The following is a 24921-nucleotide window of genomic DNA, read 5'->3' on the forward strand; positions in this document are numbered from 1 at the left end:
ATAAATAAATAAATACGTGATAAAAATAGTTTGCTCTGAGTTTTTGCCTTTCTGGAATTTAATAGCAAGAAAAATATGTTCCCTACCCTCTCAGCCCCCACTCTACCTCCCTGTGGCTTGTTAAGCCTTCCTTCTGCCTCCTGCATCAACTTCCTGATGGAGAGTGTATGAATGCAAAAGCTCCTCCCTTAGCACTTACCTAGTGCTTCACTCTCTGGGCTCCTGCCACTGGGTCCCAGCTAAGAGAGTTTGATTTTAAAATCCAGAGTTTATGGCTTTTTAAAAATAACCTCTCACCTATTTGTCAAAAGCTCCTTCTAAATAATATTTACAACAACAACAATGATAATGGCTACTATCTAGTATTTCCCATTTTCCAGACACTGTGCTGGGCTCTTTCCAAACACTGTTTTAATCTTTACAACAACCCTACAGGATAGATATTATCTATACCCATTCTCAGCTGCAGCTGAGTTTCAGGGAGGTTGAAGTGACTTGCTCAAGGTCATAAAGCTTATTAATTGGTGGAGAAATAGTTCAAACCCAACCCTATTTGAGTCCTAAGCCATGTAGCCCTCTCCCACCCTTTCTCCCAACTATATCAAATTGCTTTGCTTTTAAAAGGTGACAGTAAATTTTTTTTTCTCTTTTTCATAGTGTAATTCTGTCCCTAGAGGTCAAATTGCATCTGCTGCATAGCTACATGAATGTGAAGTGGATCCCACTGTCCTCTGATGCACAGGTGAAGACTTCTCCCACATCTACCCTGGTGTGTCTTCATTTCATTTTCAGTGACAGAACAAGGAGATCTGGGATGGTTTCCTTCTGAATCTATTCTGAGTGGTGGCTTACAATTCAAGGTTAGAAGTAACTAGAAGATGTCAGATAAGTTCCAAAGACAATTTTTCCTGTTTTTATTGTATTTTTTATTTTTATTTTTGAGATGGAGTCTTGTTCTGTCACCCAGGCTGGAGTGCAATGGCACAATCTTGGCTCATTGCAACCTCCGCCTCCTGGGTTCAAGCGATTCTCCTGCCTCAGCCTCCTGAGTAGCTGGTATTACAGGCATGCGCCACCACACCCAGCTAATTTTTGTATTTTTAGTAGAGGACAGGTTTCACCATGTTGGCCAGGCTGGTCTCGAATGCCTGACCTCAGATCTGCCCGCCTCGGCCTCCCACAGTGCTGGGATTACAAGTGTGAGCCACCGCGCCTGGCCTTTCCTGCCTTTTTTTTTTTTTTTTTTTCCAGAGGAAGTCTTGCTCTGTCACCCAGGCTGAAATGCAGTGGCACAATCTTGGCTCACAGCAACCTCCACTTCCCAGGTTCAAGTGATTCTCCTGCATTAGCCTCACGAGTAGCTGGGATTACAGACGTGCGCCACCACACCCGGCTGATTTTTGTATTTTTAGTAGAGACGGAGTTTCACCATGTTGGCCAGGCTAGTCTCGAACTCCTGACCTCAGGTGATCCACCCACCTTGGCCTCCCAAAGTTCTGGGATTACAGGCATGAGCCACCGCACCCAGCCCTTTCCTGCTTTTTAAAAACCGTTAGTCTCCTGTTTTCCACATCTCCTCTCCAGCCAGTCTCTGTTGTCTGATACTAAAACATATATATATTTTTTGAGACGGAATCTTGCTCTTGTCGCCCAGGCTGGAGTGCAATGACACGATCTCAGCTCATTGCAACCTCCACCTTCTGGGTTCAAGCGATTCTCCTGCCTCAGCCTCCCGAGTAGCTGAGATTACAGGTGCCCGCCACCATGTCCAGCTAATTTTTCTATTTTTAGTAGAGATGGGGTTTCGCCATGTTGGCCAGGCTGGTCTTGTGATCCGCCTGCCTTGGCCCCCGAAAGTGCTGGGATTACAGGCGTGAGCCACCGCGCCTGACCTAAAACATATTATTATTATTATTTTTTTTTCTTTGAGATGGAGTTTCACTCTTTTTGCCCAGGCTGGAGTGCAATGGTGCGATCTCAGCTTATTGCAACCTCCGCCTCCTGGGTTCAAGCGATTCTCCTGCCTCAGCCTCCTGAGTAGCTGGGATTACAGACATGCACCACCATGTCCGGCTAATTTTGTATTTTTAGTAGAGACGGGGTTTCTCCATGTTGGTCAGGCTGGTCTGGAACTCCCGACCTCAGGTGATCCACCCACCTCGGCCTCCCAAAGTGCTGGGATTACAGGCATGAGCCACCGCGCCTGGCTTAACATATTCTTTAAGAAAGGTTTTCTGGACTGTTTGTTGAACTTGAGATGATCATTATTTCGTCCAAAGTCTTCTGTAGATAGACCTCTGTTTTGGGCACTAGGAGACGGAGTAGCTTAAAGAGCTCCTAATTCAGTGGGCTCTGAGTTAGAACAGGAGCACAGGAGTAGGGTCAAATTGATAACTCCAATGCAGAATGTATAAAAGTTGAGGGGATGCAAAGTGGCTAGACTTGGTTAGTTTTGATTAGTCAAGACTTTCTTGAGATTAGTTTCGAGCAGAATTTGGCATAGAGAAATGTATAATAAAGAACATTCTAATGTCTGGGCCTCTCACCCGGAAGCCACGTATCATATGGTTGCTCATTGTTCTAAATGAACAGTAAGGCTTTATTCTACTATCTCCTTATTACAGAAGGGAGTCAGATTGCAGTGGGGGAGAAAGCTGACTGACTGGAACCCAGGAAGGACAGTGCCATCCTGGGTGACCCTTCCCTCATCATGACAGAAGCCCTTCTCTGGAGCAAGGCAGTCACTAGGCAATCACTCAGAGGACGGAGTTCATAGGTGTCCATCCTTTTCTACCTGGCTAATTTCTATAGCCATGGCTGCAGGGAGCTCCCTGAGCCAGATGGATGGGCTAGAGGTCCCTGGGGGATTCCCCCACCCCAGGCTGCTGGGATAACTGTCAACAGTGTTCTTGTCTCTTCCAGGCTCCTCTGGCCCAGCCTGAGTCCCCCACCGCCTCAGCTGGAGATGAGCCCCGGTCCACTCCTGAGTCTGGAGACTCAGACAAGGAGTCAGTTGGCAGCAGTTCCACCAGCAATGAGGGCGGCCGGCGGAAGGAGAAGTCAAAGCGAGATCGGGAGAAGGACAAGAAGAGAGCAGATTCTGTGGCTAACAAACTGGGCAGCTTTGGCAAAACCTTGGGCAGCAAGCTCAAGAAGAACATGGGGGGCCTGATGCACAGCAAGGGTTCGAAGCCTGGAGGGGTGGGGACAGGGTTGGGAGGAAGCAGTGGCACTGAGACACTGGAGAAGAAGAAGAAAAACTCACTGAAGAGCTGGAAGGGTGGCAAGGAGGAGGCAGCTGGGGATGGGCCTGTGTCTGAGAAGCCCCCAGCTGAGTCTGTTGGTAACGGAGGGAACAAGTATAGCCAGGAGGTGATGCAGAGCCTGAGCATTCTGAGGACTGCCATGCAAGGGGAGGGGAAGTTTATTTTTGTTGGAACCCTGAAGATGGGTCACCGTCACCAGTATCAGGAGGAGATGATCCAGCGCTACCTTTCTGATGCTGAGGAGAGATTCCTGGCAGAACAGAAGCAGAAGGAGGCAGAGAGGAAGATCATGAATGGAGGAATAGGGGGTGGCCCTCCTCCAGCCAAAAAGCCAGAGCCAGATGCTAGGGAAGAGCAGCCGAGCGGTCCCCCAGCAGAGTCCAGGGCAATGGCATTTTCCACTGGCTACCCTGGGGACTTTACTATTCCTCGGCCTTCTGGGGGCGGAGTCCACTGCCAGGAACCCCGGAGGCAGTTGGCAGGGGGTCCGTGTGTCGGGGGCCTACCACCATATGCCACCTTCCCCAGACAGTGCCCTCCTGGGCGACCCTACCCCCACCAGGACAGCATCCCTTCTCTGGAGCCAGGCAGCCACTCTAAGGATGGACTTCACAGGGGTGCCTTGTTACCACCCCCCTACCGAGTGGCTGATTCCTATAGCAATGGCTACAGAGAGCCCCCTGAGCCAGATGGATGGGCTGGAGGTCTCCGGGGCCTTCCCCCAACTCAGACCAAATGCAAACAACCGAACTGCAGCTTCTATGGACACCCTGAGACAAACAACTTCTGTTCCTGTTGTTACAGGGAAGAACTGAGGAGGAGGGAGCGGGAACCGGATGGGGAGCTCCTGGTGCACAGGTTCTGAACGGGTGGAACACTGAAGGGCAAGGAGGCTAAACAAAGTTAAGCTCAACTAATTGGCTCATCAAGAACACAGTCCCCATGTTGAGGGGGAAAATGCAGTAATGTTTGTGGGAGCCTGGCTGGAAACTTTTAAGTGTGTGCACACAGGAGTGCTGCCAGGCTGGCAAGAGCAGGTCGGGGCTGGATGGCACCTCAGGGGCTGTACTATTCCTCTGCAGAGCTTGACTTGATGAGGTTTGAGGTACAAGGGGAAAAGATGGCGATTCTGTCTTATAACCTCCTGGGTCCCATCCAGGGACCTAAGAGAAAGTAGCAGGGGAAGGTTTGGTGTGTGGGGGTGGGAGGTGGGCAGAAGTCTTGGGGAGGAATGGGCAAAGGAGGTTCTCAGTCAATAAAACCAAAATTCTTTAGGTTGGGAAAACATGGTGGAGTGAGAAGTGTGGAGGGGAAGTGGGAAATTGGACACATTTGCTATTGATTTGAATTAAGCTAGAAATTAAGGTTGGATAAATTCTTCCCCTTGAAGGATCTGGAAAGACAAGGCAGTAATGTGTCCTCATGGGTGCCTGTTAGGAGGTGGGGGTAGTTTAAATCCGTTTGTTTAGATGGGAAAGGGAGGAACTTAAAAGGGAAATCCTTTTCCTCTTAAGGTTTATTTCCTTCCAAGCAGTCATATGTCATCTGTTACAATTTGAGAAGAGATTGCTGATTACCCCCTATCTTTTCCTCATCTAAGTCTTTAATTGTATTTGTTTAAAGGGAAGAGTGTGGTGAGAACAGCCGTCATGTGTGTTGCATTTTCTCCAGGTGAATTGGGGCAGAGCTGATCTATTTTTTAACCACAGCAATAACCATACGTTGGGGTTTGAGTGCACCTTGGGAGGGGTGGGAGGACAGACATTTTAGCCAGAGACTGTTTCAAACAAAACCAAAAACCTAAGTAGAGCATTACAGGCCTCTGTGGCTGCTGCGTTTCTGTAGAAAGCAACTTATTTTATTGACTTTTTTTTTTTAAGGAAAAGAAATAAAAGGACCCCAGCAAGCAAAAACATTTAAAAAATGATTTTTTTTCCTCCTACTTAAGTGGTTCTTTCTCCCTTTGCTCTACTTTTGGAGAATGAACTTAACATCCCGGCTTCTTTTGTTAAGCCATAGCTGACCTTAATCTGTGGTTAGTTTATTAAAATAATTAAAAATACTTTCTAAGAAGAGATATTTTTGATATTAGGACTGATGTTGAAACATATAGGGGCAATTTATAAAAAGGTAGTTAGAGAAATATATTTTAGTGAACTATAACCACAGAGCACAGATGACTCCCAATGAGCTGATCTGTCTTTAGGTTTCTCCCTTTCCCTGACCCTTCCCTGTTCTCTAGGGGCTGGGAGTGGGGATGTGGACACAGTAGGGGGAGCTCCTTCGCAATGTGCACAAAGCACAAGTCTGAACAGCCTATGCTCTGGCCAGAGCCATTTCTAAGAGCTTTAAACCGGAAGACCTATCCTGGGCCAATTTTCCTTTTTCTTTATATTTTTTTCCGGGAAAAAAAGTCAACTATGCAATTGTATACACTCCCGGGTGCATGTGAAGAAGGGGAATAAGTGTACTTATGTGTCCAGAGTATTAACTGGGGCTGTTTTTCTGTGTTTGGATTTTTCTTTTGAGGTATGTACTCATAACCCATCCCTTGGAACGTAATCCCCACATTTGATCTAAAGCACTTGAGCGTGCATGCATGTGCGTGCGTGCATATGTGTGTGTGTTTTCCTCCTCGGTAGCCAGTCAAGATTGTCCTTGTTGGAAATGCTCACGGTTTATAAAGGTTATTTTCTCCTCAACAAACTCAGAAGTCACCTATTTTCCAAATCTGATTTAATAATTTCCTATGGCTATTAATTCTTAGGGTTTTCTTTGAAAAGAGATTTGTGTTAAGGAAGCAGTGAGATTCCAAAGGAAGGGATGTGTATATGTCTAGGCAGGTCTGGAACCTGGTATGAGATGAGCACTCCCCTAAGTTGCAAAATTTAAGGGTTACTATAAAACTCATTAATCAAGATACTTTAAAAAATGCAGTATTTAAAAAAATTAATGCAAAAAATTTATGTTGGATAAAATAGCGAAATCTTACAGGATCTGACAGGACTGAGATTAGGAGGAGGGAAGTGAGGCTGAATTGAATAAGTATGGGGATGAATCCTTCTTATTTAAATTTTTGATACATTGTCCATCATAGATTTTTTATATTAATTGTGATTTTTTAAAAATGTTGCATTAAAATAGTATTTATCTTGGTTACTGGGTTTTTTGGCACTCCTTAAATTTTGTGCCCAAGGTGAGTGCTTTGCTCACCTCACCCTAGTTACGTCCCTGTTTCTGTGATTTGAACACTAGCGAGAACACCACTGTGTGCGCCTCCACCCCCATCACACACCAAACAACAGGTGGCTCAGACACCCTGAATTTGCACAGCTCACCTAGCTTTCCTAATTTAGGCCTTCATATCATAGAATGCTGGCCTGGACCAATAGGAATGAAAACAGACCAGGGGTTTTCCCAGAGAATAAAGCCGGAAAAGTTTTGATTCTCCACTGGACTGCTGTGTTTGGATTTGATCTGTTGTTAGATTCTAGTTAACACTTTTGTTTTTAAAAACTAAGGACAAATGAACAAAAAACCTTGTATCATGTTTGTTTTTATTTATAAGTTAGCCAATTCCAATTCCTTTTGCTTTATTTTCAAATAAAAAAAGATGGAAATTTTGAGGGGTGGTCTAGGGGTGAATATGGTAAAATGGGGCTTTAGGCCTTATAGCTTTTTATTAAGAAATAAATTATTTTTTTTATTTGGGAGGGTAACTATTTATTGAGGCATTGAAAAACCTCACCATTCTAAGGATGAGAGACCCTGAGACAATGGATATTTTTTATAGGAGATAGTGAAGTTTGTTTTGCTTCATTCTTTCGGGGAGGGTCTTGGTGGGATGGGGGGAGGTGAAGGAATAATGCCTGGGAAATTAATATAGATTCAGCTTGGTTTGTGGTATTTTGGGAAGATGAGGGAATAGAAGAGGCAAGCCCATGTCGTTACTGGGTTGGGGAGAAGGAAAGAAGGGGCATATGGCCTGCACTCGAAATGGGCAGAAAAATTCCTTAGTTAAGGAGGGGTGTGTGAGTGAAGGGGGAAGGTAGACCCTTTAACCCCAAGTGAGGGATGATATCATCTCTTAGGCTTAAATTTAAGTGCACTTAGTTCCTTTAATCCAGGGCAACTGGGGTACCTACTGAAGTTTTTAATGGAGAGGGGAGATTTTCAGGGTTCTTGTTTTTCCCTTTTTGATGTTAGACAGTGCTACTCCCTCCCTGCTATGCTCTCTGCCCCATCTCCAACGGAGTAAGTGTTACTGTAGGATAGGCCTCCGCTTCTCCCTTAACCTATGCTGCATTTATTGAAAGTTACAAGATTTAACCAGAAGTTTTTCCTCCATACTGGTTTTTATCAACAAAATAAAAAGATTATATCCAAAGATTTTTTAAAGATTCAGTCTTTTTAAGGAGTGGAGATGGTGTTAAACTCAGTGCTGTAGAGGGCAGTGGAAGGGAAGTACCTTCCCTCTATTAGCTCAGTTTTTTTTTTCTATCAAGCAAAACTAAGGCCCACAGACAAACAAGAATTAGCAGTGACTTCGTGTTGTATATCTGCGGGGTGATACTGAGCCCAAAAGAATAGAGCTGGTTTTGAATGTGTTCTGAGAACCTAGCTTTTGCCATTCTTAACTCCTTTTAGCCATGTGTCCAAGGTTCCAGTCACATTTTTTTTTCTCAATAAAGAGTATTTCAGAGATGATTGTCTCTGAATTACTCAGACACCTCTGGACTCTGAGTCTTCTTTCTTTTTCCTTTTTCTTTCTTTCTTTTTTTTTTGGTTTGAGACGGAGTCTCGCTCAGCTGCCCAGGCTGGAGTGCAGTGGTGCAATCTCGGCTCACTCCAACCACCGTCTCCTGGGTTCAAGTGATTCTCCCGTCTCAGCCTCCCAGGTGGCTAGGATTACAGGCACCCGCAATCATGCCCGGCTAATTTTTGTATTTTAGTAGAGATGGGGTTTCACCATGTCGGCCAGGCTGATCTTGAACTCCTGACCTCAGGTGATCCGCCAGCCTCGGCCTCCCAAAGTGCTGGGATTGATTACAGGCATGAGCCACCGCGACTGGCCTCTGTGTCTTCCTTCTCCAATGAGTCAGTGCCCCAGACATATAGCCACAGGTGAGGAGACAGAATTAGAAGCCCCTTCCCGGCCTGGAATCACCTGCACTCCAGATTTTTCTAATTTCCTTCTTTCCCTCCAGGCCTTTCAACTATAGATCTGGATGAGTCATGCAGGCATTCTGTCTCTTCTACTTTGCAGACAGCCAGTCTGCAAATCACAGGGTATTTTGCCCCCATACATCGGTTGGGTAACAAAATATTACGATGTCCCCATGTAGACTTTGTCTGTGCCATCTCCTGCATTGGCCAAGTGGGTAAGGGGCAGTACAAAAGAGCAACGGAAGCTGGCTGGCAGCAGTTAAGAGGAGTAGGGGTGGGAAGGACCTTGGCCTCTTTCTGTGCTTATAACTGGATCTGTGACTCATCTTGTGAGTCACTCAGCTCCACCTCCCTCCTCCAGCTGCCCCTCCCAGCAGCCTTTACTCCTGGCACAAACCTGCAGCCAGACCAGGATTCTGAAAATGGAAAAATCTGATATAGCCCCTTGCCTCTCCACCCTTCCCTTCATCTAGTACTTCTACTGGGGGTGTGTGGGGTGGTGAGAGGCAGCCTTAACCCTCAGCTCCTGCCCACTCCATTCCTGGTTAAGTATTGATCCAAATCGCCCAATTCTTTTCTCCTCCTGATTTCCCCCCACCCCGCTTTTTTTTTTTTTTTTTTTGGAGACAGAGTTTCGCTCTTGTCGCCCAGGATGGAGTGCAATGGCGCGATCCCAGCTCACTGCAACCTTCGTCTCCTGGGTTCAAGCGATTCTCCTGCCTCAGGCTCAAGCGATTCTCCTGCCTCAGGCTCCCGAGTAGCTGGGATTACAGGAGCCTACCACCATGCCTGGCTAATTTTTGTTTTGTTTTTGTTTTTTTTTTAGTAGAGTCGGGGGTTTCACCATGTTGGCCAGGCTGGTCTTGAATTCCTAACCTCAGGTGATCCACCCACCTCAGCCTTCCAAAGTGCTGGGATTACAGGCATGAGCCACCACACCCCTACCCCCCGATTTTTTTTTTCCGTGTTCCTCCACTGTCTCCACACCTCAAAGTGCTAAAGAATAGAATGAGGCTCTTGAATGAAGGATGGTGGTGAGAAGGAAAGTGGATAATGGGATTTAAAAGTTATGGTACACCTTCCTATGCTTTTTTTTTTTTTTTTTTTTTTTTTGCGATGGAGTCTTGCTCTGTTGCCCAGGCTGGAGCGTAGTCATTAGATCTTGGCTCACTGCAACCTCTGTTTCCTGGGTTCAAGCGATTCTCCTGCCTCAGCCTCCCAAGTAGCTGGGATTATAGGTGTGAGCCACCACGCCTGGCTAATCTTTGTATTTTCAGTAGAGATGGGGCTTCATCATGTTGGCCAGGTGGTCCTGAACTCCTGACCTCAACTAATCTGCCTGCCTTGGCCTTCCAAAATGCTTGGGATTACAGGCGTGAGCCACTGCGCCTGGTCCCTATTTTCTTTTTACAACAGACCTTGGGAAATATTTTCTTCCCCCAAGAGGTTGAGGCCCATGGAATGCATTAGGGGCAGGTGGGGTGGTGGTGCTCTGTAGCCTTTAGGACTTCTAGAATCAGGCTTCTGGGCCACCTTCTTAGCAGGTGTATACCTCTTTGTTCCAGACTGACTTTCTGTCTCACAATATCTTCACTATTTCCACAGTTGCAGCCAAGACAGGAAACTGAAAGCTGAGGCCAGAAGGGTGGTGTACTGGGGGGAGGGGAAAATTGAGTGTCACTTTGGAAAACTGGGGCCCCCATCTAAGGATTGCTGCCTCTGTAGATTCAAAAGCAATAAAACAGCAGCTCATTAACTCTTATTTTGTATTTTATTTTCTGTCTTTTTCATGTCTAAATAAAGATTTTTGCTTTGCTGTCCCCAAGTCCCCCTCCTTTAAAGGAGCTGCAGCTCCTTCTCTCCTTGTTCCCAGCTTTCCTTACCCATCTTTGCTTCTAGGGTTGCAGATGGGAGGGACGGGGGATGGACTGCTGAGCTGAAGAGAGGTTTCCAGCCCTCACCTGTGAAAGTCCTGAACATGAATCATTCATTTGGAGATCTGGTGTCTGGGTTGGAGGGGTGGAGTCACATACGGGAATGGGCACTTATTGCCTATTGGTTGTGTATCTACGTGATGGGCAAGATTAACTGGTAAGATCTTTTTGTCCCACCCACATCCCCAAGACTTGCACACAAACCGTACTTATGTCTGCATCTTGGACACATTTCCATCTCTTTTTATACTTCTCCACTGCAGTCTTCACATGATGTCTGTGTCATGCCCTCTAGAGAAAGATATGCAAAACCACTTTAACCAGTTTCCCTGCTTCCTCACCTAATTCTTGGGCCTCTGCTGACAAAAATCCCCCCAGGTCTAATTTTCATTTTCTTCTGGAAGAGGCGGCAAGGAGGCTTGAACCACTTTCACATTCCTACCCCTCTCCCCGCCCCAAACCCCTTTGAGAAGACAAAAGAACGGAGCTTTTAAGGGAAGTCATCACTGAGACACTCCAGAGAGGTAGCCCAGATGATTCCAGCTTCATAATCAATAGAACTGCTCCCCTCAAACGGTCTCCAGTACTCATGAACAGGAAGAGAACAGGGTCTGGGATTGGGGTAAAGAAGGGAGTCGTTTTTCTCTCAGTCCCCATTTCTTCCCCACCCGTCCGTCTCAGACTCCACCGTTTCCTCTCCACTTTTCCAGAATTGTGTGTATTCTCCTTTAAGGGGCTGGGCATCTCTCCCGCCCTCTCCAGAGTCGACTGAAGTTTCCGAGGAGACTTCTCAGGCTGGGCTGGACACACCTTTCCAAGGACCCCCAAACTCTGCTCCGTGCACGTCAAATGCTCCTTTCTCTTGGGTCCAACCCCCTACCCCTCTCCCTAACACCCCTCTTCTCAAGAAGACTCAGCCTCTCCCCGAGGTGGGTGAGCATCCTTGAGGTTTCCCACCCTTAACTGCTGTGTCCCCGGATGGAGCCAGAGAAATGTGGTGGGGGGGCCGGGGCCAGAGTTTCAACATTGCCCCCCAGAAGGAGGAGCCAGAGATGGGGGTAAGGAGAAGGAATTTGGGGGGGTGTCGGCAAGAGGGTGAGAACGGGGATGAGGTGGAGATAAAAGGGGGAAGCAAAGGCTCTAGAGGAGGAGGAGGAGGAGGGTGTGTCTGTCTATCAGCTTCTGCTGATGGAGCCTGGTCTGTCTTTCTCAGTCTCAAGTTCGTTGTCTCATTATCCATTAACCAGCCCCTCCCTTTACTGTCTACCAGCCCTGGTAGGTCTGGAGCTCCCCACAGACACTGATCTCAGTTTCCCCCGAGAGTGAGAGTGTAGGCCTCTACAGGCAGCTGCCTTTGGGGAGGTGGGGAGCCTAGGGGTTAACTCTAGACCCCCCTCAACTCTCTGGACCAAAGTCTGTCCAGGAAAACAGGATGCCGGAGCCCAGGAGTCGTCAGCCTAGCAGTTGCCTGGCCTCCAGATGCCTCCCAGGTAATAATGCCCTATTACTCTCCAAAGACTCTTCCAAATTTCATCCTACGCCAATCTTGTTTCATGCCCTCACCAAAGATACCCCTGTGTTCCTCTCGTGGCTCGAAGTACTTCTGCCTGAGGCTCGCTGTCCTCCCTGACAGCCTCTAGAGCTGGCTGAGAGCTGGACCTTGACATTCCTTCTGTTTCCTTGACCCTGTTACCCCTTTTCAAATTTACTTATTCAATACATAGTTAGTGCCTGCTATGTGCCAGGCCTTGTTCTAGGCTCTGTTCTAGTTACAGAAATTAAAAAACATTTATCTTTCCTCATAAGCTTACATTGTAGTGGGCTTTGGGGAGGATTTTAATCTTCCCTATTTAGATCTCCCTTTCTTGGAGGGGTGGGTGTATCCAAGTGTGGGCAACACTGGGAACAGTCATAACAGGGCTTCCCTTCTTCCCCTTTAGGGGAGCAGATCCTAGCATGGGCCCCAGGGGTGAGGAAGGGCCTGGAACCAGAATTGTCTGGAACCCTGATCTGTACCAACTTTAGGGTCACCTTCCAGCCCTGTGGATGGCAGTGGAATCAGGTGAGATGGTTGGGGCCACAGAAATGACAGCTAGTGGGAAATGGGTAGGGGAGTCTAGCAGGATTTAGACAAACATTATGGGTTAAGGGCTGTCTTTTGAATGTATCATTGATAATCAGTGGGAACTCTCTCTAGGGTTGTTGCCCCCTAGAAGGGGTTGGGGCTGCCAGGGTAGGAAAATGAGGGCGATTTCAGATGTCTACCCAGTCACATGCTTCGTCTAGGACACTCCCTTGAACAGTGAATACGATTTTGCCCTGGTCAACATTGGACGATTAGAGGCTGGTAAGTTGGGGGGGGTTGGTGAAGGGGTTCACTGGGGTTGTTGGAACTCCCTCCTCATCCTTCCTCTGTTCTCAGAAAACAGCAGGGATGGAGTGGGATGGGCTGCAAGAGTCCCTTCTGGAGAGACTCTAGTCCATGGTTACACTGTTCTGTACCTCTTGACTTCAGTGAGCGGCTTGTCCCGAGTCCAGCTCCTCCGTCCAGGGTCCCTGCATAAATTTATCCCTGAGGAGATTCTGATTCATGGCCGAGACTTCCGGCTGCTCAGAGTTGGTTTTGAGGCTGGAGGCCTAGAGCCTCAGGCTTTTCAGGTAAGAGGCCCCTAACCTGAGGCTTTCTCCTCACCTCAGAACCTTGGGATCCTCTCCCTGACAATTTCTGAGACTCCTCCAGCCCCTGGGATCCTCTCATCATTCCCCCTGCTTCTCTCAAGGAAAGGCTAAAAGGCTGGGATAAATGATTGCGTGATGAGAGTATAGAGCCTGCACTCTAGCCTTACTCTATTAATTACCAGCAGTGTGACTGTGGGCAAGTTTCCTCCTCTGAAAAACCAGGATTCCTCCCAGAATCATCATTCTAGGATTCTGTGGTTCCAGATTTGTTCTCCTGACCCCAGTCCCCATGACCTGAGGAAGCCCCCTTCTCTAGGGACTGTCTTCACTGTTCTTCTTCATTCTTGGCAAAGAGAGTGGAGCAACACATGGGCTCCATTTCCTTCTTTTCACTTACTCAGCCTAAGCCAAAAGGATGGAATGTCCTTTCCTCTGCAGGTGACCATGGCCATTGTCCAAGCCAGAGCTCAGAGCAATCAAGCCCAGCAGTATTCGGGGATAACCCTGAGCAAGGCTGGTGAGTGAGAGTGCTTTAGGGTAAGGAAGAGTCTGAAAAAGCAGAGGATGGCTGATGACAAAGAGCTGAGAAGCTGTCTCTGATTTTCTCCTTCCTCCTCTATGTCTCACTCCTGTTCTAGGCCAGGGTTCTGGCTCCAGAAAACCACCAATTCCTCTCATGGAGACAGCGGAAGACTGGGAGACTGAGCGGAAGAAGCAGGCAGCCAGAGGCTGGAGGGTCAGCACGGTCAACGAGAGGTTCGACGTAGCCACTAGGTGATCCCCCAGTGCACCCCAACGCTGCTGCTCTCCCAATCTTCCCTTAGTTCCTTGATCCTCTAAAGCTAGGACTTCCCACAAACTCCAGCCTCCTAGGACACCCACAAAGCTATCTCCCTTGCCTCCTAGATCCCTAAACCTGAAATCCCTTGGAATGGTCCCTCTGAAGCAGCTTCCTTGTAATAAGAGCTTTACATTATAATGAAGTCACTGAGCCAAACTGTAATATCACTCTCATTTCACAGCCTCCCCCGTTACTTCTGGGTCCCTAACCGAATTCTGGACAGTGAGGTCAGGAGAGCATTTGGCCACTTTCATCAGGGCCGTGGACCGGTCAGTGTGATGGTTAGGGTAATGGCTGTGGATTAGAGGGTCATGTGGGCCAGGGACATCGTGGAGGGAGGAACCTCTGTGAGGTCAGTGTGGGGGCAAGGGTAGCGTGGAGCTAGGCATTTCTCCCACAATGACCCTCTTCTGCCCCATGTGAAGCGCTTGTCCTGGCATCACCCTGGGGGCAGTGATCTTCTCCGCTGTGGAGGCTTCTATACAGCCAGTGACCCTAACAAGGAGGATATCAGGTGAGGGAGGCTTGATGAGAAGAATCAAGGGTTAGGTGCTCAGGGCAGACTCCTTCTCTTATTTCCTGACTCCCTCCCCTCCAGAGCAGTGGAGTTGATGCTCCAGGCTGGGCATTCAGATGTTGTCCTGGTAGACACTATGGATGAGCTGCCCAGCCTTGCAGATGTCCAACTTGCCCACCTGAGGCTGAGGGCCCTCTGCCTGCCCGGTGAGAATAACCTTTGACCCCTAACCCTCACCCTCACCCCTAGGTCTGCTGAGCCTAACCTGGTTTACCCTTTGCTTGCTGTAGATGAGTAGCTCTTTAGTCCAATGAGCCTGTTTTCTTTTCTTTTCTTTTTTCTTGAGACGGAGTCTCGGCTGGGCCTGGTGGCTCACGCCTGTAATCCCACCACTATGGGAGGCCGAGGTGGGCAGATCACTTGAGGGCAGGAGTTCGAGACCAACCTGGCCAACATGGTGAAACCCCGTTTCTACTAAAAATACACACACACACAAAATTAGCTGGGTGTGGTGGCCGATGCCTGTAATCCCAGCTACTTGGAAGGCTGAGGCACGAGAATCGCTTGAACCCAGGAGGCGGGTGAACTGAGAATGTGCCATTGCATTCCAGCCTGGGCGACAAGAGTGAAACTTGTCTTAAAAAAAAAAAAAAAAAAAGGCAGATGAGACAGAGTCTCCCTCTGTGGCCCAGGCCGGAGTGCAGTGGCGCGATCTCGGCTCACTGCAACCTCCAACTCCCATGTTCAAGCGATTCTCCTGCCTCAGCCTCCTGAGTAGCTGGGATTACAGGTGCCTGCCACCATGCCTGGCTAATTTTTGTATTTTTAGTAGAGACGAGGTTTCACCATGTTCCCATGTTAGACTAGGCTGGTCTCAAACTCCTCAGATGATCCACCCACCAAGGCCTCCTAAAGTGCTGGGATTACAGGCACAAGCCGTCGTGCCCGGCCAGTGAGACTGTTTTCTACTCACCTCCCACCTCTCCCACCTCTCCCACAGACTCACTGGTTTCCTGTCTTCTTGACCCCAATTTATTCTTTAAACAGCTTTATTGAGACATAATGTACATACCATAAAATTTACCCTTCACTGAGGTATACAATTCAGTGAGTTTTATTATATTTACAATGTTGTACAACCATCACCACAGTTTAATTTTAGAAACCATCCTGGCCATTTACAATTACTTTTCATTCCTGTTCTTAACCCAGCAGGCTATCAACCTGAATCCTGAATCCTGAATTCTAATCTCTTTGCCCTTCTGATCTTTCTACCCTCTATCAGATTCATCTGTAGCTGAGGATAAATGGCTTTCAGCCCTGGAAGGAACACGATGGCTGGACTATGTCAGGTACTCCCTCGCTTCTTCTAGCCATCATTTATAATTCAACCTTCCTCAACCTTCTGTTAACTTGGGGTCCTAAATGGCCTTTCTTTAGTTCTTCTCCTCGGTTTCCCAAGAAGACTGCCATTTTCTGCTCTTTAGAAGGAGGAGGGGTAGGATTTGGAGTCGGCCTTATTCCATCCCATGACCCATCAAAATCACTCCATTCCCCTAGGCTTATCATTCTTCCTCCCTCTTCCTCACCTGCTCCTCCAGGGCTTGTCTTCGAAAGGCCAGTGACATTTCAGTATTAGTGACATCCAGGGTTCGTTCTGTAATACTTCAAGGTGAGTTCCTTGGTTAAGCCCATTCCATTCCTTGCCTCTTTTCTTTACCCACCTGACCAGATTGCATTCAGGGAGGGAGACCCATAAGGCTTCTTCCTCTCCTGTTCCTGGGAACTACCTGCGAGCTCTACTCTCATCCTTCAGTGCTACCTCTGCCTCCCCATCACAACTTGTGGTCCCTGACACTAGGATGGTCTTAGCCCCTTTGTTCCTTTCCTTCCATCAGTGGATGGAGACTGGGGTTGGGGTGGGAAGGGTAGTGTGGAAGCTGGTTTGAGAATTGTGATTCTGCCCCTTACATGTGAAACTGGGTATTTCTATCCGGGTGGAGTCTAGGAAGTGAATCATTCAAGGTCTTTGTTTTCTCTTCACTTCTATGTGCTTTCTCAATCCTCCTACTCCAAACCTTTCCCCTCTGTGCCTCTCACTTCTCCTTGCCGTATTTCTCTTCTCATTCTCTTCTGCCCTAGTTTCTTGGACCCCTCTTCTTTGTCCCTTCTTCCTCTTTATCACCCAGAGCGCGGTGATCGTGATCTCAATGGCCTCCTCTCTTCACTCGTCCAGCTGCTTTCAGCCCCCGAAGCCCGAACACTGTTTGGCTTCCAATCACTAGTACAGCGAGAGTGGGTGGCAGCTGGACATCCCTTCCTGACTCGGCTTGGGGGAACTGGGGCCAGTGAAGAGGTGAGAATGATTCGGGATGGCATCGGGGGGATATTACTAAGGAAGTAAGAGAATGAGAAATTATTTTGTATAATCCATTGGAGGTGAATCTGGTCAGAAGGGCCCCGAGGTTAGGCTGTGACGAAGATCCTGATGAGTGAGGCCTTACAAGCCCCTGCTACCCTCAATTCAGATTTTCATTCCCTAACTTCCATAAGTTCCCCCTATTCCCTGTGTTCCCCATTCCCTTATCATCTCGTCATCCTCCCTCTTTGGGTCCCAATAATCCCTTCCAACCTCTTAATTTCTTTTCAGGCTCCGGTGTTTCTCCTCTTCCTTGATTGTGTCTGGCAGCTCCTCCAGCAGTTTCCAGCTGATTTTGAATTCTCTGAGTTTTTCCTTCTTGCTCTTCATGACAGTGTCAGGGTTCCTGACACCCTTACCTTCCTGAGAAATACCCCCTGGGAGCGCGGAAAGCAGAGCGGACAGGTCAGTGACTTCTATTTTTGACTCGTGTTTTTTTTTCCATTGAGATGTACTCTCTGAAGTTTGGTCTTGATTTGTTTTATGAGAAGTGAGGTCTGTGAGTGGGGAGGGGGAGATTTATTCTCATTTTCAGGACGAGACTTTTGCCCTACATCTTTCCTAGAATAAGAGGTGAGAATCTCATGATTTGTCTCTAGATGTGGGAGGACTGTGTGTAACCATCCTTTTTCTTGCTTCCTCTGTCCAGTTAAACTCCTATACACAAGTCTACACCCCAGGATACTCCCAGCCTCCAGCTGGGAACTCTTTTAACCTGCAGCTGTCTGTCTGGGACTGGGATTTACGTTATAGCAATGCACAGATACTACAATTCCAGAATCCTGGCTATGACCCAGAACACTGTCCAGATTCCTGGCTCCCTAGACCACAGGTGAAGTGTCTAAACTTCCTAAATTCCCTTGATGTTCCCACAGGCTCATGCTACTAGACAGTGAGAAGTGAAAGACAAAATGTCTTGAGTTCCTTAGGGAAAGCTACTCCACTACTCTTCTGCAGCTGTCACTTATAGTCCCTGGGTGTCCCTAGGAAGACAGAAGACCTAGAATAGCATAGAGGGCACCCTTTTTGTCCTTCCTCAAGTCTGTTTACTCATCTTCCTGTCTCGTGCACACATAAGGTGCCCTAAAATCAACCTTAATCAGTCCTGAGGCCTAGTTGAAGCCTAATGAGGAGGGTAGAAGAGTTCTCATGGGGAGGCTTGTAGTTCTAGTCACCAGTGCAGTGAGTGGGTGGCAGCAGGACACCCTGTCCTGATCCAGATTGGGGAAACTAGGGTTATCTGGTCTCTCTGTTGCCAGTTGATTTTCTTTTCCTTTTAGCCAAGCTTCATGGTTCCTGGACCCCCCAGTTCTGTGTGGCTCTTCTCTAGAGGAGCATTGACCCCCCTGAATCAGCTCTGTCCTTGGCGGCAGAGTCCTTGCCAGCAGAGTCCCTCCCTGCTGGCAGTCTCTTCTCGTTGGCTCCCTCGACCTGCTATCTCCTCTGAAAGCCTGGCTGACCAGGAATGGGGTCTCCCCTCACATTGGGGAGCTTGCCCTTTACCTCCAGGGCTGCTGCTGCCTGGGTATCTGGGACCCCAGATCAGGCTCTGGAGACGCTGCTACCTGAGGGGAAGGCCTGAGGTCCAGGTAAGAAGGGAAAATAGACTGGGAGTGGGACAAGGGACTTGACTCTGCTGAACCAGATGAACAGGAGCTGGAAAGGCAAGGAGCTGAAGCCTCTGGGAGTCTGGGAAGTGAAGTTCTACTCCTCCTGGCATCAAACAAGGTTTGGGAGTGTAGGAGGTGCGGGAAAGTGCTTGTGGCTTAGATTAAGTGGAATTTAGGGCATAGCTGAAAGGGGAAACAGAATTAAAGACACCAGAAGTAGCAGAGAAGCAGGAGGCCAGAGCTACAACAGTATTCCTCTCTGTTCCTCTTTGCCTCCTCCCCAGATGGGCCTCTCAGCTCCCACAATCTCTGGCCTCCAGGATGAGCTATCCCATCTTCAGGAGTTATTACGGAAATGGACACCAAGAATATCTCCTGAGGATCACTCCAAGAAAAGAGATCCACATACCATTCTCAATCCCACTGAAATTGCTGGCATTCTCAAAGGCAGGGCAGAGGGGGATCTGGGGTAGAGGAGGGTTCCGTCTAATCTTTTTTTTTTTTTTTTTTTTTTTTGTATCTGGACTTGCAGCCTCAGCTTTCACACTTCAGCCCTTAAGTTCACTAAGAAGGTCTGAGTTTCTGCTGCAGATGGTGGTGTTAACTGCTCCAACTCTTGTCTTGCTTAGTTCCTACAAATATTTTTGCTTCTTGTCATTTGAAGGATTAAGAAACAAAAACAATCCAGAAATTGATCGGTTTTCTTAGGCCAATCCCATCCCTTCTGGATAACCAGATGTTAAATCATGAGATCAGAGATGCTGTTCATCAGTCCCAACAAGATGGCCTAGAAATCGCATTCTCACCTCGCCTTGCTGCTGCTTTAATTCCAAGTTCTATTTCTTCCCTTATAGTTTTCTATAGGAATGAGGCGGATACAGGAAACACCCTGTCTCCTCTGTATTTTTGTAGTGGAATTTCTATTTAAGGGGCTCATTAAAGCATAGTATTTATACACATTGCTGGCATTGTTTCTTGTGTTTGAATAAAGGATTCTCCTAGGTAGGAAAGTGGTGGGTAAAAGGGGTGTATGACCCAAGAGAGGAAGGCATCCACCATATTATTGCTAAGGAAATAGGGGAACTGGGTTTGGTGAGGCTCTGCAAAATTCAAGTGCAATTTGGGGAAAGGGTTCTCTTGTGTGTGTCTCCCATTTAGAGGCAGATGGGGCCAGAGTGTTCTAGAGATCCAGACTCTAGAGCTCCGATCCCATCCACCCCTCAGCTGTGGTCACACACCAACCCGGAGCAGCCCTCACCCTCCCCATGCAATTACGACGAGGTGAGCGCAGACGTCACTCTAAGCCCAGACATTTCGCAGTCTCCTCCCCTGAGGGAAAACCAAATACCTCCAGCCCAAATCAGGGTTGTGAGGCCAAATCTGCAAGAAGGCTGCAGGCGAGAGGGAAGGCTCCCTCTGCGCCTGAAAGCAGCCAAGTCCTCGGGTTGGAGGGAACTCTTCAGCACATCCTTCTCTGGACAACAAAAAAAGAATCACTGTCCACAAAATATATTAAAACTGAAATTTTTGTTCTTTTAGCTTTCGAATTTACATTTTTGAGAGCAGTGTGATTCTTTCAAGTCTAGCAGTGCATTAAGAGGGCCTGAGCGTTTCCGTTCCGCCCTCCTCGCTAAGACAACTAGCAGCGGCACCTCAGGACGCGAGCCGAGGACTCTACCGCCCGACCCAGGTTAAGTTTCGGAGGCTCCTAAGATGGCTGCAGCCGCTTCCAGGCACCTCCTCTTCCGCGGCCCCGCCCACCGCTACGTCTGCCTTCGCCCCGGAAGTGGAAGTCGTGCTGAGGTCAGAAGGCGGAACCGCTGCTGGGAGACGGCGGGATCTCTTTCGCCATGGCTGCCGGGCCGATCTCCGAGCGGAACCAGGGTAACTGGAGGGGGAAAGTCTGGAATGGGCTCAGCGTGGCTAGGAGGCCCCGACTACAGCCAGCAGTGTCTCTGCAGGGGTGGGAGACTGGACTCCTCCCTTCCCCAGAGGGCGCGAGACCGGCCCTGTGCCTGTTGGGGGCGGGGTGGCCGGGTGCTGGCTGAGGCCTCTGGGTGTGATACTTAAGTCCGGTCCCCTGCTGACTTCTCACTCAAAAAATCAAAAAAATCCACTCACAATACTAAATTAGACCTCAGAGGATTCCCGAAGTCCTGGGAAGAGAGAAGTTTAAGGGTTTAAACTTTTTTTTTTGCTCCTGTCCCCTACCCCGGTCCCCAGTTCCCCTGGTTGGGTTCCATCTTCATGTTTCCATCACTTCCTTCCTTCCCGTTACACTCTCACGCTTGCTCTTTTTGCTCCCTCCCTTCAAGATGCCACTGTGTACGTGGGGGGCCTGGATGAGAAGGTTAGTGAACCACTGCTGTGGGAACTGTTTCTCCAGGCTGGACCAGTAGTCAACACCCACATGCCAAAGGATAGAGTCACTGGCCAGCACCAAGGTGAGTACATGACAAGGGGCGAATTGCTCCCGGAGGGTCCCAGCAGTATTCACAACTGTTTTGGAATAACATGAGCAACCTAAAGATTTTTTTCTTTTAAGCCTCTGTTCAGTTTATTTCTGGAACCATTCTTAAGTAAAGTGATGTTGTTTCTTTCTTGTTCTTTGTGATTAGAGGGTAGATGAGTTTTACCCCATTTTCAGTCTCTTTACTTACGTTGTTAACCTCCTCTTCTCCACTTTTCCAGGCTATGGCTTTGTGGAATTCTTGAGTGAGGAAGATGCTGACTATGCCATTAAGATCATGAACATGATCAAACTCTATGGGAAGCCAATACGGGTGAACAAAGCATCAGCTCACAACAAAAACCTGGATGTAGGGGCCAACATTTTCATTGGGAACCTGGACCCCGAGATTGATGAGAAGTTGCTTTATGATACTTTCAGCGCCTTTGGGGTCATCTTACAAACCCCCAAGATTATGCGGGACCCTGACACAGGCAACTCCAAAGGTTATGCCTTTATTAATTTTGCTTCATTTGATGCTTCGGATGCAGCCATTGAAGCCATGAATGGGCAGTACCTCTGTAACCGCCCTATCACCGTATCTTATGCCTTCAAGAAGGACTCCAAGGGTGAGCGCCATGGCTCAGCAGCCGAACGACTTCTGGCAGCTCAGAACCCGCTCTCCCAGGCTGATCGCCCTCATCAGCTGTTTGCAGATGCACCTCCTCCACCCTCTGCTCCCAATCCTGTGGTATCATCATTGGGGTCTGGGCTTCCTCCACCAGGTAAAGCTTTTGGTTAAAATATGTTTGTCTTAAGGTTGGGGGAGAGGGTCAGGAGGAAGAAGAAAACAAGTCTGAAAGGGGGACAGGGGACATTGAGTCAGTGAGTTGATGGGAAGAGGACTGAGGGGTGATGGTAGTGGTGGAGAAGAAAGTTGTTGGGTTTCTTTAGGAGGGTGAAGTTGGTTGACTTTTCTAACATTGCTTTTGATTTTAGAGCACTGGGAGGAGGGGGAAAGAGCTCACCCTGCCTGGAGAGGCCAGATCAGGACAGGCTCTTTAAAGACATTTTCTCCTCACTACCATTAACTCTTCCTTTTTCCATTTCCTCTATAGGCATGCCTCCTCCTGGCTCCTTCCCACCCCCAGTGCCACCTCCTGGAGCCCTCCCACCTGGGATACCCCCAGCCATGCCCCCACCACCTATGCCTCCTGGGGCTGCAGGACATGGCCCCCCATCGGCAGGAACCCCAGGGGCAGGACATCCTGGTCATGGACACTCACATCCTCACCCATTCCCACCGGGTGGGATGCCCCATCCAGGTAGGTGTGCTTTGTTGGGAAAGGGAGGGAAGAGCTTGGTAGAGCATCTCTGTTACCACTCACCCTGCTGCCCTTTGTTCCTCAACAGTAACAGTTTCAGAGTTTTCCTTTCCTTCAGACATTCTATTATAAAAACATACAAAATGCTCTCTAACATCTACCACCCTGAATCCATTTCTTAAGTTTTTCTGACAAGTAGACTCTACTTGCCAGTTTTTATTTCTTTAACCTTTAGTTCCATTCTCTTCTCTGACTCCACCTCAAAGTGGTGACCTAATTGCCAAATCTCGGGGACGCTTCTGCTCCTTACCTAGTTTGACCTCTGATATACTTGAAACTAGTTGTGTCCTCCTGTTTGAAATTCTTGTCTCTTTTTGCTTTTGCTTTTCTAGATCCTCCACCCCTCTCTCTGACTCCTTAATCTCAGCTACCGTGATAGACTCATGTCTACTTGTGCCTAGATTTTTGTGCTTGTTTCTCTTTTCTGCATATATCTATAGTTTTAATTGGATATATACTGATGCCTCCTAGGTCTGTATCTCTAGTCCGTAGCTGTTGATATTCCAGATCCTTAATGCTGCTGCTTAATAGATAGCGTCATTTTTCTATCCCTCTCCTTCAAACCCATTCTTCCTCTAGCGTTCTTTTTTTTCAGGTGCTTAATTCATGAATCTGAGAGCTATGTTTGACTGCTCCCTATCACCCCACTCTTAATACCAAGTCTTATTTGTATCAGTGGCATCTCTCCCCATGGCCAGTGCCCTAGTTCAGTCTCTCATTGCCTCATTATTTTACACTTAATTTATTGTAGTAATCTCCTGCCACTTTGACTCCAGTTTTCCCTAACTTTGATCTACTTTCACAGTGTAGGTTTTTTAAGACACAGATGTGCACACACTTGCTCAGAATTCCTCTGTTGCTCCCTTTGACCTACAGAGTAAAACCCAAACTCATTACCATAGCATTCACAGCTCTTTATGATCTGGCCCCTGCCCCTCATTTCTATAACTGCATTTTGCTCCTGGCATTTCCTGGAACATACTGTGCTGTTTGCCACACCTGTGACTTGCACATGGTAATCTTTCTGCTTGGATGCTTTCTTCCCATGATCTTATCCTCCTGAAGTATTCATCCTTTAGAATTAGATCTTTGCTTAGACAGTATGTCCTCTGCTACTTTCTCAAATCCTATCAACAGAGTTATTACTCCACTTGTTATATACTTCATCATTACTATTACAGTACCTAAATCATGGAAGAAGCAAGCAAATAGGGTAAGGAGTTGATTGAGTAATTGGTTGATTGGTTGGTTTGTGCTGTTGGAATAGGGTCAAGGATAGGGAGCACTTTTTACCACCCTTCTTTTTTTATTTTTATTTTTTGGTGATGGGGTCTCACTCTGTCATCCAGGCTGGAGTGCAGTGGCGTAGTTTTGGCTCACTGTAGCCTTGACGTCCCAGGCCCGAGTGATCCTCCCACCTCAGCCTCCTGAGTAGCTGGGAATAGAGGCACACACCACCATGCCTGGCTAATTAAAAGTATTTTTTGATAGAGCTGGGGTCTCACTATGTTGCCCAGGCTGTTCTTGAACTCCTGGGCTCAAGTGATCCACCTAGGGCCTCCCAAAGTGCTGGGATTATTGGCATGAGCCACTGTGCCCAGCCAGCCTTATTTTCTATACCCTTTTTTCTATATAGTTCTCTTTTTGATGTCACTTTCTTTCTAATTTTGTTTTCTTCCTTTCTCTATTTTCTTTGCCTCCTTCTCTTTGTCTCTTTTCTTCTTGTGTCTATTTTATTTTCATAGGGATGTCTCAGATGCAGCTTGCACACCATGGCCCTCATGGCTTAGGACATCCCCACGCTGGACCCCCAGGCTCTGGGGGCCAGCCACCGCCCCGACCACCACCTGGAATGCCTCATCCTGGACCTCCTCCAATGGGCATGCCCCCCCGAGGGCCTCCATTCGGATCTCCCATGGGTAAGTCGGCTCTAGCCACCTCCCTCATCTGCACTTATCATGTTCTTACAGCTTCCTGTAGGCACACCCCTTGTCCCGTGCCCTTACTAACTTTTCTTTTACTCTTTGCAGGTCACCCAGGTCCTATGCCTCCGCATGGTATGCGTGGACCTCCTCCACTGATGCCCCCCCATGGATACACTGGCCCTCCACGACCCCCACCCTATGGCTACCAGCGGGGGCCTCTCCCTCCACCCAGACCCACTCCCCGGCCACCAGTTCCCCCTCGAGGCCCACTTCGAGGCCCTCTCCCTCAGTAAATTCACATTTTCCTTCCTCCTGTTACATCTTCCCAATATCTTTTCTATTCCTTGGACCAATCAGAGATGCTGTAGCTCCTTGGGGCAAAGGTACTAATCCCTTTCAGCACCCCCACTCCATTCCCCTTTTTAATGTAACTTTTTCCACAGGAGGTATTTCTTTTTTATGTTGGTCCTGAGTATTTTGCAAATGCACAGAGAAAATAAAACTAAACTCCTTGTTTATTTGTGGTGTTTTCCTTGACAATAGTAACTTTTCTCTTTTTCTTTTAAGAAGAGATGTCAGTATCATGAAAAGAATGGTAAGGTAGGAGTAGGAGCAAGGGTGCTTACTCCACATTTTAAAGGCTTATTCTGTAATGTGCTGTTGCAGTTGCTGAGCTTTGCTGTGCACTAGAGTAATTGTTTCCTTATGTAGAGCTTATCTTCTAGTTTGG

At 47.9% G+C, this 24921-nt stretch overlaps 3 protein-coding genes across 18 annotated transcripts in view; all 3 read left to right on the forward strand.

Moving 5' to 3' along the window:
- The window catches only part of OTUD7B (OTU deubiquitinase 7B), a 73007-nt gene extending 62755 nt beyond the window's left edge, over positions 1-10252 (forward strand). For 10 of the 11 annotated variants that reach the window (XM_016926191.4, XM_063814336.1, XM_063814327.1 and 7 more), the window contains 2 exons: positions 658-742; positions 2923-6723. In XM_016926191.4, the coding sequence (XP_016781680.1) occupies positions 658-742; positions 2923-4131 (1294 nt within the window). In that variant the 3' untranslated portion in view covers positions 4132-6723. Of the gene's footprint in view, positions 1-657; positions 743-2922 lie in introns of all 11 variants that reach the window. The other variant, XM_016926178.4, reaches the window with a different exon arrangement.
- An 874-nt stretch (positions 10253-11126) lies between these two features.
- MTMR11 (myotubularin related protein 11) lies at positions 11127-20060 on the forward strand. 6 transcript variants are annotated; one of them, XM_054670302.2, is made up of 17 exons: positions 11127-11424; positions 11781-11856; positions 12307-12428; positions 12653-12713; positions 12882-13024; positions 13484-13562; positions 13684-13819; positions 14068-14155; positions 14312-14400; positions 14485-14609; positions 15689-15755; positions 16005-16075; positions 16593-16759; positions 17054-17227; positions 17472-17654; positions 18103-18411; positions 19972-20060. In XM_054670302.2, the coding sequence occupies exons 1-17, from the start codon at positions 11359-11361 to the stop codon at positions 19990-19992; spliced, it is 1977 nt and encodes a 658-aa protein (XP_054526277.1). In that variant the 5' UTR covers positions 11127-11358; the 3' UTR covers positions 19993-20060. The 6 variants fall into 6 exon arrangements, with proteins under 6 accessions (XP_054526277.1, XP_513769.3, XP_009428776.1 ...); XM_513769.7 differs by lacking the exon at positions 19972-20060 and adding an exon at positions 18717-19391; XM_009430501.5 differs by lacking the exon at positions 19972-20060 and adding an exon at positions 18717-19391 and having other exon boundaries at positions 13684-13801.
- Positions 19972-24709, forward strand: SF3B4 (splicing factor 3b subunit 4). Its single transcript, XM_009430556.5, has 6 exons — positions 19972-20316; positions 20748-20876; positions 21124-21666; positions 22000-22206; positions 24012-24185; positions 24297-24709. Exons 1-6 carry the CDS (start codon positions 20283-20285, stop codon positions 24482-24484), a joined length of 1275 nt encoding a protein of 424 aa, XP_009428831.1. The 5' UTR covers positions 19972-20282; the 3' UTR covers positions 24485-24709.
- Positions 24710-24921: the final 212 nt, after the last annotated feature.

The sequence above is a fragment of the Pan troglodytes genome, chromosome 1 (assembly GCF_028858775.2).
Source record: "Pan troglodytes isolate AG18354 chromosome 1, NHGRI_mPanTro3-v2.0_pri, whole genome shotgun sequence".
Classification (NCBI taxonomy): Eukaryota; Metazoa; Chordata; class Mammalia; order Primates; family Hominidae; genus Pan; species Pan troglodytes.

What these genes read in the sequence shown, in the direction of transcription:
- MTMR11 (XM_513769.7), top strand. Translation starts at nt 11,359, where the DNA reads ATGTGGTGGGGGGGCCGGGGCCAGAGTTTCAACATTGCCCCCCAGAAG. An exon ending in GAACTGGGGCCAGTGAAGAG is followed by an intron (nt 16,760 to 17,053) that starts GTGAGAATGATT and finishes ATTTCTTTTCAG; the next exon opens with GCTCCGGTGTTTCTCCTCTT. An exon ending in GCGGAAAGCAGAGCGGACAG is followed by an intron (nt 17,228 to 17,471) that starts GTCAGTGACTTC and finishes TCCTCTGTCCAG; the next exon opens with TTAAACTCCTATACACAAGT.
- SF3B4 (XM_009430556.5), top strand. Translation starts at nt 20,283, where the DNA reads ATGGCTGCCGGGCCGATCTCCGAGCGGAACCAGG. An exon ending in GTCTGGGCTTCCTCCACCAG is followed by an intron (nt 21,667 to 21,999) that starts GTAAAGCTTTTG and finishes TTTCCTCTATAG; the next exon opens with GCATGCCTCCTCCTGGCTCC. An exon ending in TCCATTCGGATCTCCCATGG is followed by an intron (nt 24,186 to 24,296) that starts GTAAGTCGGCTC and finishes TACTCTTTGCAG; the next exon opens with GTCACCCAGGTCCTATGCCT.